Genomic DNA, 12312 nt, shown 5'->3' on the forward strand with positions numbered 1-12312 from the left:
CGATTTTGACTTTGACTTTGACTTTGATATCATATCATATGAACACCCAGTGGTCCCGAAGCTACATGAACTGAGCCTAATTTGACAATTAATAATAATGTAATTTAGTTTAGTTGAATTTAATTTGATTTAATTTATTTTAATTTAATTTAATTTGGTCTGATTTGATTTAATTTAATTTAATCTGGTTTGATTTAATTTAATCTGATTTCATTTGACTTGATTTGATTTAATTTAATTTAATTACTAACATAGTTCATAAGACCCTGTTACTAACACTATATGGATGAATGGAATAGTCCGAAATAAATGTTTATTATTATTATTATTATATTTGATGACTTTAGATTTCTACATACCGAACTGCCAGATCTGTCACGGCTAGGATTTTCGTTTTTAGCCTCTTGTATATTTTGCACTGTGATTTTACCATGCTTGTTAGTTTTATGAGTACCTCTGTCAGTACTACTAGAGTCATACGATCTCTGAAAAAAATGAATACCAGTCAAGTGCGAGTCAAAATCGCACACAAAGGGTTCCGTAGCCGTACCTCGTACAAGAAATAACACACTTTTTAGTTCCTTTTATTTACCTTGGATCCATTTTGAATTACTTTTTGTTGTTATAGCGGCAATACAAACACACATTCTGTGAAAATTTCAACTCTACTTATGCTCATGAGATACAGCCCGATAACAGACAGACGGACGGACGGATAGCGCAGACTTAGTTTTTGTAATAACTGTGTGTAGAAAAAATATATACTTTTAATAGTTATTCACAACATTGTCTAGTTTAAAAAAATAATAAACAGGGTTTTTTCACATCATTTAGACAAAACCTGTTTTTTCTCCGCACTGGTGGATTGTTTCTGGTTTGCGTAAATAGGTCCCTTTGTGGGTTTGAATATCAAGACGAGCCAAATTAAAGGACGGGGCACTATCTCTCCTTTCTGAAAGCGTTCCATCGTATTTTCGAACCGTCATAACTTCGGTAGACCGCAATCTGAAATTTTCAAGATTCTTTTTGCCGAAATGGATCCAAAAAACATGCAGAATCATCAAGAAGTTCTCAAGAATTTGTGTTGATTTAATATTATTATTTATACATTGTTTACAAAGTAAACACATCTACCAACATATACAATGTATGTTGGTTGATCTTTTAGTACTAACATAATTATCAGTCTTTGGCCTTGAATCCGAGTAGTATTTCCGCTTTTTCTCCCTCAGTTTGTTTCTGGCACTTTTCAGTAAGTTAGTTTTTTCGGGATCCCTGAAAAATAAATGTTTAAAAAAACAAAAATAGAGGATAGCGAGAAAAAAAAATCAATTTTCTCAACGATACCAAGATAAATATCGAAACTTATTATGTAATTAATGATGACTGACGCAGATGAACTGGGCAAAATTATAAGGGTTTCTTATTTTATTACGGGACCCTTAAAACTTACGTCTTCTCCTTTTGCATAATATCCTTGAAAATTTTCAACATTGGCGACTGAGTTTCCTTATCCGATTTCCTTCCATGACTAAAAATTAACCAATTTATACAATAATTAATAACCATTTTTATCCTTAATGATCATTTTATATCCTTAATAACCATTTTACATCCTTAATTACCATTTTTAACCCCCGACCCAAAAAGAGGGGTGTTATAAGTTTGACGTGTGTATCTGTGTATCTGTGTTTCTGTGTATCTGTGTATCTGTCTGTGGTATCGTAGCTCCTAAACTAATGAACCGATTTTAATTTAGTTTTTTTTGTTTGAAAGGTGGCTTGATCGAGAGTGTTCTTAGCTATAATCCAAGAAAATCGATTCAGCCGTTTGAAAGTTATCAGCTCTATTCTAGTTATTACTGTAACCTTCACTTGTCGGGGGTGTTATAAATTTTTAATTTACACTTGTATATCCTTAATAGCCTAGTAGTTACTTCGGCGGGGAGGGGCAACGCACGCACAACAGACGGAAACGTTTAAGTGCGGAAACCAGCCCAGAGAGAAGAAAGAAGAAAGTAGAAGAAGCCTAGTAGTTCAGACGTTGGCCGTCTATTCGTGGAATCTAGGGTTCAATCCCGGATATTTATTTCTAACTTTTCTGACTTAATCAAACTTTTACAAGTACGTTGAGTCATCAAAATCTACCACTGGTTCGGAATGCCTTTCCTACCGAGAAGAACCAGCAAGAAACTCGACGGTTGCTCTTTTTAAAGATTTGTCTATACTAATATTACTTAATAAATAAAATTGAAGTGTCTGTCTGTAATTTCGAAATAACTACCGCATATTAAGGTCATATGGTTATTTGAACGATAGTATAACTGAATCACACGTTTTAAAATTTTTGTCTGTCTGTCTGTTTGTTTGAAAAGGCTAATCTTCGGAACGGCTGAACCGATTTTGACGGGATTTTCACAGAAAAGTAGAGAATTGACCAGGGAGTAACATAGGCTACTTTTTTAACCGACTTTCAAAAAGGGAGTTGTGCTTTTCTACCTATTTACACTGAAATCTCCGAGATTTCTGAACCGATTTGCGTCATTTCTTTTTTAATCGATACAGGAACTTTACGACATTGTTTCATAAAAAATTTGGATTCCAACTCCGCAATCCTGATGCTGCAGGGGATCTGACCAATCCACGCGGGCGAAGCTGCGGGCATCAGCTAGTATACAATATTATGCCATGTATAAAAGTAATTCCAGTCCCGCGCATTGCCGAAATAATCAAAATATCACATGCTACGATGAAGGACAACATCGTATGTAAACCTGCATGCCTCAGAGTTCTCCATAATGTTCTCCGAAGTGTGTGAAAGCTGCTAATCTGCATTTGGCGACTGTATCCTACTAGCTGATACCCGCGACTTCGTTCGCGTGGATGTAGGTTTTTTAAAATTCCCGTGGGAACTCTTTGATTTTCCGGGACAAAAAGTAGCCTATGTGCTAATCCAGGGTATAATCTATCTCCATTCTAAATTTCAGCTCAATCCGTCCAGTACTTTTTGCGTGAAGGAGTAACAAACATACACACACACACACACACACACACACACACACACACACACACACACACACACACACACACACACACACACACACACACACACACACATAAAAACTTTCTCCTTTATAATATTAGTGTGATGCCCTTCTCCGTCTGAGAGGAGAAGGTTCTCAGTAGTGGGCCGCCTCGCTGGGATGGATGATGACTTTCGTTAGGTAATATAGGAAATCTTTAGGTGCGTCATATTGTTACCTTTTATTACTTAAACCCATAATAATGGTCGATTATTATAATGCAAAAACATTGTAAAATCCTCTCAAAATGTTATTTATTATGTCAAAGTAATGACAAGTCATGGCAGAAATGTTTTCAAGATAGTCAAATCAAAGAAGATCAATGGTCTATGAAAACCAGTAAGGTTTTTATCCTAGGGGTATTTTAACCAACTTCAAAAAATCGGTATTCAGTAATTCCTATCTATAAAACTCATAGTCGCTCGAGCTCCTTTTCTACTACTTGAGTTATCCTTGACAGTGATCTCACTTGGTGGTGAGTGGTGATGCAGCCCAAAATGGCAGCAGACTAATTTAGAAGGGGTATGGCAGTTTCCATATATGCGAAAGTGTGTTCGTTTGCCCTTTATCAAGCCACAAAACGGAGCAAAGGATTGACTTTTTTGCAGAGATATAGGTAGGTAAGTTGTTAAAAACCTGTATGGAGACATAGACTACTTTTATTCCAATCAATCAAAGAGTTCCCACGGGATTTTTAAAATCCTAAATCCACGACGAACGAAATCACTAGTCTACTGAATATATAACAGGATAATGTGGCTATCCGATAGATACTGTGGCATGCTGATAGCTATTATGACGTAGACATCCGCAGAGAAAGGATTTTTGAAAATTCAACCCCTAACGGAGTAAAATTCTTGGTTTTGAAATTTTTGTAATCCACGCGGACAAAGTCGTGGTCATGAGCTAGTCCATACTATCCATACTAATATTATAAATGCGAAAGTGTGTCTGTCTGTCTGTCTGCCTGTCTGTCTGTCTGTCTTTCTGTCTGTCTCTCTGTCTGTCTGCTACGTTTTCACGGCCCAACCGCTGAAATTTGTTACGGACTTGGGAAACATCCCGGGGAAGGACATAGGGTACTTTTTATCCCGGAAAATCAAAGAATTCCTGCAGGATTTTAAAAAACCGAAATCTAGTTACTAATAAATGTGAAAGTGTGTTTGTTTGTTGATTTTGTCCAATAACGTCGCAACGGAGCAACGGATCGACGTGATTTTGAAAAACCTAAAGAGTGACAAAGTTATGAAAAAGTTCCCATGGTTTTTTTAAACCTAAATTCACACGGACGAAGTCGCGGGCATCAGCTGGTATTTTATATATATCTTTCGCATGTCTATAACCAATAACGTAATATTACAGCAGTAATTCTTATAAAACATAAGTAAGTGAAATAAAATGGCCCACTTCGCTTCAGTTTAACTGTTTATTACATGTTTAGTACGCTCGTACCTCAAAAACAACATTCAATAAACTTTAATAAAAGCTGATAAGCGTGAAAACGTTATACCGATTGGTTCTGTATGTACTTAGATAGATAAATTAATAAAATTGAATAGTGTTTTATTTCGAAATAAGTACCTAAGTAACAAGTGTAAATTAAAAATTTATAACACCCCCGACAAGTGAAGGTTACAGTAACTAGAAAAGAGCTGATAACTTCCAAGCGGCTGAACCGATTTTCTTGGATTATAGCTAAGAACACTCGATCAAGCCACCTTTCAAACAAAAAAAAAACTAAATTAAAATCGGTTCATTAGTTTAGGAGCTACGATGCCACAGACAGATACACAGATACACACGTCAAACTTATAACACCCCTCTTTTTGGGTCGGGGGTTAAAAATACGACCATTAGGTAGTTAGGGATTGAATTTAGAAAAATTCTTCTCATAATCCGTCCAGTACTTTGAGCTGTGCGTTTACACATCAGCCAGTCAGTTAGTTTATCAGTCAGTCAGCTTTTCCTTATACATATTTAGACTAGGAGAAGTCCGCGACTTCGTCCACGTAAGTTGAACCATTTTCAAAGTAAAAATCGCGTGCGAGTTCTTTTTATCAACATTTCACCGCGGGACCCTAAACTTCAGTATCACTCAAGGAAATTGCGCACCTATACCACATTACGTTCCGGGGGCAAGCAATAAAACGATATTTGATGCGTAACTTTTGCCGCCAAAATAATTGCTGCTGGGTTCCCGAGGGGGTTTAAGAGGTATGATGGTAGATGGTCATACTTTATGGGTTATGGGCTATGGCCAATTTCCGGGTTTCTCCAAGAATTCATGTGGATATATCAAGTAATAAAATGATCAGGGTTCAAAAACTAAAAAACCGGTCAAGTGCGAGTCAGACTCGCGCACTGAGGGTTCCGTACTCGAGTATTTTTTTCAACATTTTGCACGATAAATCAAAAACTAGAACGTACAGGTAAAGCCTTTTCATATGATACCCCACTTGGCATAGTTACCTTACTTTGAAAATTGAAACACATTTAATTTTTTTTAATGATGTAACCACAAATTCACGGTTTTCAGATTTGTTCCTGTACTTGTGCTATAAGATCTACCTACCTACCAAATTTCATGATTCTAGGTCAACGGGAAGTACCCTATAGGTTTCTTGACAGGCAGACAGACAGACAGACAGACAACAAAGTGATCCTATAAGGGTTCCGTTTTTCCTTTTGAGGTACGGAACCCTAAAAACCGGTCAAGTGCGAATCGGACTCGTTCACAAAGGGTTCAGTAGGTACCATCGTACAAGGTTTCGTCAAAAGTGGTGAACCTATTAGTCTAGCTCAAAGATAGACGGCGTCTAAAGCTTTATGGAAAAAAAATAAGGTAAAACATAATAAAACAATTTGAACCCCACACAGGTTACCGTGGGGTAACTTGGGGTAACAGGTTTATGGGTTAACCTCCAGGGCGCTGTTGGATACACCCCACATCGGAAGTGAAAGTCGCTAAGCTTACAATCTTGGACATACCTATTCAATTCATTGTCTAAGTAGGTATCGACTTCGTCTGTGTTGGTGTTAGCTGGCGGGCGTGCTCTGCCTTTTTGGAGTGTTTTTTTTTGTTAAAACTGACTGGAAAGCGCTCTAAGGGGGTGCCGTGCGTGTGTCGGCGAGCGCCGGCACAGACGGGGTCCATACTTGTATAGTTTAACTAACTTGTTACAAATAACTACAAACTTGACATTGGCTAATCTTTGTAAAGCCAGACGAGAGAGAAAAAAAAGTAGGTATCCTTTTTAACCCCCGACTCAAAAAGAGGGGTGTTATAAGTATGACGTGTGTGTCTGTGTTTCTGTCATCGTAGCTCCTAAAGTAATGAACCGATTTTAATTTAGTTTTTTTTGTTTGAAAGGTGGCTTGATCGACAGTGTTCTTAGCTATAATCCAAGAAAATCGGTTCAGCCGCTTGAAAGTTATCAGCTCTTTTCTAGTTACTGTAACCTTTACTTGTCGGGGGTGTTATAAATTTTTTATTTACACTTGTCCTTATAATATTATAAACTAGATGGTGCCCGCGACTTCATCCGCGTGGATTTAGGTTTCTTAAAAATCCCGTGGGAACTCTTTGATTTACCGGGATTGAAAGTTGCCAGTATCACTTTCCGGGATGCAAGCTACCTCCGTACCATCATATAAATCGATTAAACGAATGGAATGGGCCATTAAGAACCCCGTGGGAACTCTTTGATTTGACGGGATAAAAAGTAGTCTATGTCCTTCCCAGGGATGTAACATAACTCTGTACTATCAAAATCGGTTACACTGTAGGGCCTTGAAAAGCTGAAAATAACTGGGGCATACTTATCACAGTATTTTTTGGACCAAAACTTTCAAGAATCAAATTTATTAGTCGGGGGTACGTAATTTTTCAACCCCTAAGATGTTTTGAGGTGAAGTCGGAGTCCGGGAAGCACGTTGTACGTGGCGAATGTAAATGTCGGGTACTGATAAATAAAGAAAGAGGTAAAATGCTGGAGGTGGGCGTAAACAGGCGCTAGGGGTGCGCCTGCCCGGCAAAACTAAAAAAAAAGAAAAAAACTCGACTTACCTTACCTCAGGCACAAATGATTTACTATTAGATTACTACGTAAAAAAACCGGACAAGTGCGAGTCAGACTCGCGCATTGAGGGTTCCGTACTCGGGTATTTTTCCAACATTTTGCACGATAAATCAAAAACTATTATACATAAAAATAAATAAAAATCTGTTTTCGAATGTATAGGTAAAGCTCTTTCATATTATACCCCACTTTGTTTAGTTATCTTACTTTGAAAATTGAAACACATTTTAATATTTTTTTTTTAATGATATAACCACAAATTTACGGTTTTCAGATTTTTTCCTTTATTTGTGCTATAAGACCTACCTACCTACCAAATTTCTTGATTCTAAATCAACGGGAAGTACCCTATAGGTTTTCTTGACATACAGGACAGACGGACAGACAAACATTGTAACATAAACTACAATTAAACTATTACAGCTCGCGTGACCTAAACTCTACTTAAGTCACGTATATAATAGCTTTGCATAAGTGCCGAATTAATGCACGCAGTGCAATAAATATATTTTCCTTGTGTGACAGCCCTGGCAGCTAATATGTGAGTGACAGACGGACATAAATTACAGGCGTCGCATGATACCCGGGGGCCCACGTTCGATTCCCGCTTTATTGCCCATACCTACTATAATTCCGAGCTCGAGTTACTGCCGACTTGTACTTCGAGAAAAACATTTTAAGGTCCATGACACGGGTCCGCCCGCGAAATTCAAATTTAATTTGGTTTTTCGCAATTTGTTAACTAAAATACGACAAAGTAGGCTTATGGCATTTAAATTGCGACAATGGCAGTATCATCCTCACAATCTGTATAATAATCTTTACTTGAAAGGATCCAGTTTAAGAAATTAGTCATAGTATCGACTAATTTGTGAGTAACTCATGTCAAACTCATTATTAACCCCCGACCCAAAAAGAGGGGTGTTATAAGTTTGACGTGTGTATCTGTGTATCTGTGTATCTGTGTATCTGTGTATCTGTGTATCTGTGTATCTGTGTATCTGTGTATCTGTCTGTGGCCTCGTAGCGCCTAAACGAATGAACCGATTTTAATTTAGTTTTTTTTGTTTGAAAGGTGGCTTGATCGAGAGTGTTCTTAGCTATAATCCAAAAAAATTGGTTCAGCCGTTTGGAAGTTATCAGCTCTTTTCTGGTTTTCTTATTACTTTTATCCCAGGACCACCAGAGGTTACGTATTTTCTGACACAGGAAATATGTACGATTGAGTAGTGTTAGTAAGTACTAAGAAAGCATGCCTAGCCTACGTGCTAGCTTGCTTAGACGGCCAATTTTCAGGTATCTGATAAACAAGGTACATAAAACCATTACTTACCTCACGTAAATTCTCCAAACTGATTTTTACGTATATTTTAGGCAATATGTCGCCAATACTCCCAGACACTTCCCGCGTCGGCCGTATTGCTTTGCAGACGCTTTAAAGCTCCCAAAATAAGTAATCACTTAACTGCACGTAAATTCTGATGCTCCATTTTTATATATGTCCACCAGACAACTATTTTAAAACCTTTGACAAGAAGACAGACCGATCCAGAGGGCCAATCATCCCCTAAACTCAATTTTAATGCCTCTGTGGGTTTGAGCGTGAGGGCATCATTATCTACGCGCATGAGACTGAGTAAGACATGTATTAGGATATATTGACTTCTCTCTCACTCTCTTATAGTTTACTTATGTCAATTAATTATTAATATAAAAAAAAATCAGCTAAAAATTAAAAAAAATGGAGAATTTACGTGAGGTAAGTAATGTTTTTATGTACCTTGATTACCTGATACCTGAAAATTGGCCGTCTAAGCAAGCTAGCAGGTCTGTAGGCATGCGTTCTTAGTACATACTAACACTACTCAATCGTCCACATTTCGTTCGTCAGAAAATACGTGACGGCTGGTGGCCCTGGGATCTTTCACTATTGTAACAGAGGTTCATAATATTATGTCAATTGGCAAATGTCAAGCTGTCAAGATGGACGTTGCTTAGATACATAATTATTTATTTGAAAATAATGTTTTGGAAAACTCCGATACTTTGGATCGTAGGCGCGGAGTTTCTAATTTATAAAATATTATAATCACAGTTAAACGAGAAAACATCAATTCAATTATAATATATAACAGTCAACCAAAGGCCACGAACAATCAACCCAAACCCAAACCATAGTCAAACTATTTTTAGGGTTCAGTAGGTATCTGTAGAAAAATAAAGATGTTGAAGCCTCGACTGTTGTAGTCGCGTAGGTGTGCATGGCACCATTAAATATCGTAGGAGGCGATGACCCTCCGCGCGGCTGAGGTTCCCGCATCCTAGTCGCTTTGTCGCGCAGGTTTGGATGATGCATTAGGCGCACCTTCTTTATATTTTATCTGCTTGAACTCAGCTTATTTACTTTGACAAAATACCTTTAAAATTCATCATCATCAGGATCAACCCATCGCCGGCTCACTACTGAGCACAAGTCTCCTCTCAGAATGAGAAGCTACCACACTGGCCAAGCACGTATTGGCACACCTCATGCACCTTTGAGGGAGCATTATGGCCAACTCTTAAGCATGCAGGTTTCCTGACGATGTTTTCCTTCACCACTTCGTTGTCTGTCTGTGTGTCATCTTTCAAGAGAATCAAAACTTATAAATTGGGTACTTCCCGTTTACGTAGAATCATGAAAGGCAGGTAGCAATATCTTATAGCCCAAGCACTCTACTCCTGTGGCCCAAGTAAACAGAAAAATCCGACAACTGAATTGTCATTACATAAAAAAAACTTGTACGGAACTCTTCATGTGTGAGGCAGACTCGCACTTGACCGGTTTTTGAAAGTTATGTCAAATAAAAATTTGACATGCAATAAGAAACAAAATGAAATACAACCCACTTTATTCCTCATTTCATCGGGTGAAAGTCGATTTCAATTTAATCGTAGGTATATCTTGAAAAGCGAACTATTATACGACTACGTAAAATGGATACATTTTTAAAGCAACGATATGTTAGAAACAGATATTTCGTTTTGGTCATGTTAAACTATGTGAGTCATTCAGATAATTCTTGATCAAAAATATTTCATGGAACGTATAATTAACATAACATTGATGTTACTTTTGAAGAGATATTAGCTGCCTTATTGGATTTATATTATTATAGAAATCGGGTTTTAGAATAGCACAAATAAACGGTAATTTATGAATAAAAGTTTAAAAAGCGTGAAATAAAAATTAAATTAAAAATTTAAAAAACCCCCGACACATAAACCTCTAAAAAGTAAAAAATAATAGGTAAGTATGTATGGGCCCTTTAAGAATAGTATAAATAGTAAAGTTTATATCCAAGCGTTCGTTGCGTCGGGGGACCGCTAAAGACTATTCTTTCTACAACAGATGACTTTCATAGTTTATGATAGGTAGCGGTCCCCTGGCGCAACGAGCGCTTGGATAAACACTTTACTATTTATACTATTTTTAAAGGGCCCATACATACTTACCTATTATTTTTTACTTTTTAGAGGTTTATGTGTCGGGGGTTTTTTAAATTTTTAATTTAATTTTTTTGACTAATTTCTTAAACTGAACACTTTCAAGTAAAGATTTTTATGTTATCCTGTGAAGATGATACTGCCATTGGCGGAATTAGAATGCCATGAGCCTACTTTGTCGTATTAGTTTACAAATTGCGAAAAACCAAATTAAATTTGAATTTCGCGGTTGAGTTAGACCCGTTTAGTGCGCCTTAAAATCTTTCTTTTTACATCACTACCCGAAAACAGTAGTGTTTTCGGTTACATTATATATGTATGTGAGTTTCTGTATTTCACCATAACTTCTCAATATGCCTGAACCATGGATGTAATAAGTCCGTGGAAGTAAAGGGAATAATAATTCTTACTAGCCGATGCCCGCGACTTCGCCCGCGGGGATTTAGGTTTTTCGAAATCCCGTGGGAACTATTTGATTTTCCGGGATAAAAAGTAGCCTATGTGCTAATCCAGGATATTATCTATCTCCATCCCAAATTTAAGCCAAATCCGTCTAGTAGTTTTTGCGTGAAGGAGTAACAAACATTCACACACACATACACACAAACTTTCGCCTTTATGATATTTTGGCCTGAACAGATTTGGATGTATTGTCTTAGAATCTGTATAATATAACGCACATAACTCCGAAAAGTTAGTGGTGCGTGCCCGGGATCGAACCCTCGACATACCGATAGTAAGCGGACGTCTTAACCAATGAGCTCTCACGACTTTTATAACACGAAGGAACTCTACAGCGAAATCGAATATGGGGCCTTTAGTTACAAAATTTGTTTGGTGGGAGGCTTTGGCCGTGGCTAGTTACCACCCTACTGGCAAAGCCGTACCGACAAGCGATTTTTATTTTATTTTTTAAAATTATAAAGTTTTTATTAAGGCACTTACAACTAATATAATTTAGAATAATTTATTAAAACCTAACAAAACTAGACACAAATTATTGATCCACTGTCCCTTAACTCGGTAGAAACCTAACTGAACTGTCGCCTAAAACACAGGTTGTACAAGTGTAAATTAAAAATTTATAACACCCCCGACGATCCAAAGTATTTGAGTTTTCCAAAACATCATTTTCAAATAAATAATTATGTATTTAGGCAACGTCCATCTTGACAGCTTGACATTTGTCAATTGACATAATATTATGAACCTAACGGTTATCTAACCTTCTTTTATACAAGAAAACTAGAAAAGAGCTGATAACTCTTAAACGGCTGAACCAATTTTTTTAGATTATAGCTAAGGACACTCTCGATCAAGCCACCTTTCAAACAAAAAAAACTAAATTAAAATCGGTTCATTCGTTTAGGCGCTACGATGCCACAGACAGATACACAGATACACAGACACACAGATACACAGGTCAAACTTATAACACCCCTCTTTTTGGGTCGGGGGTTAAAAATCGGTTCATTCGTTTAGGCGCTACGATGCCACAGACAGATACACAGATACACAGATACACAGACACACAGATACACAGATACACACGTCAAACTTATAACACCCCTCTTTTTGGGTCGGGGGTTAAAAAGGAGAGCATCTGAGTAACAAAATTATTAGGTTTAATTAACTTTTTAATTTGCATACAATATTTCTATTTTT

General features: G+C 37.2%; 1 protein-coding gene across 3 annotated transcripts in view; it reads right to left on the minus strand.

Annotated features, from left to right (window-relative positions):
* The window catches only part of LOC123879073, a 36218-nt gene extending 32864 nt beyond the window's left edge, over positions 1-3354 (minus strand). For all 3 annotated transcript variants that reach the window (XM_045926583.1, XM_045926584.1, XM_045926582.1), the window contains exons 1-4: positions 3261-3354; positions 1454-1531; positions 1176-1275; positions 360-485 (exon numbers count right to left, since the gene is read on the minus strand). In XM_045926583.1, the coding sequence (XP_045782539.1) occupies positions 360-485; positions 1176-1275; positions 1454-1531; positions 3261-3280 (324 nt within the window). In that variant the 5' untranslated portion in view covers positions 3281-3354. The remainder of the gene's footprint in view (positions 1-359; positions 486-1175; positions 1276-1453; positions 1532-3260) is intronic.
* Positions 3355-12312: the final 8958 nt, after the last annotated feature.

This window comes from Maniola jurtina, chromosome 27 (assembly GCF_905333055.1).
Source record: "Maniola jurtina chromosome 27, ilManJurt1.1, whole genome shotgun sequence".
Lineage (NCBI taxonomy): Eukaryota > Metazoa > Arthropoda > Insecta > Lepidoptera > Nymphalidae > Maniola > Maniola jurtina.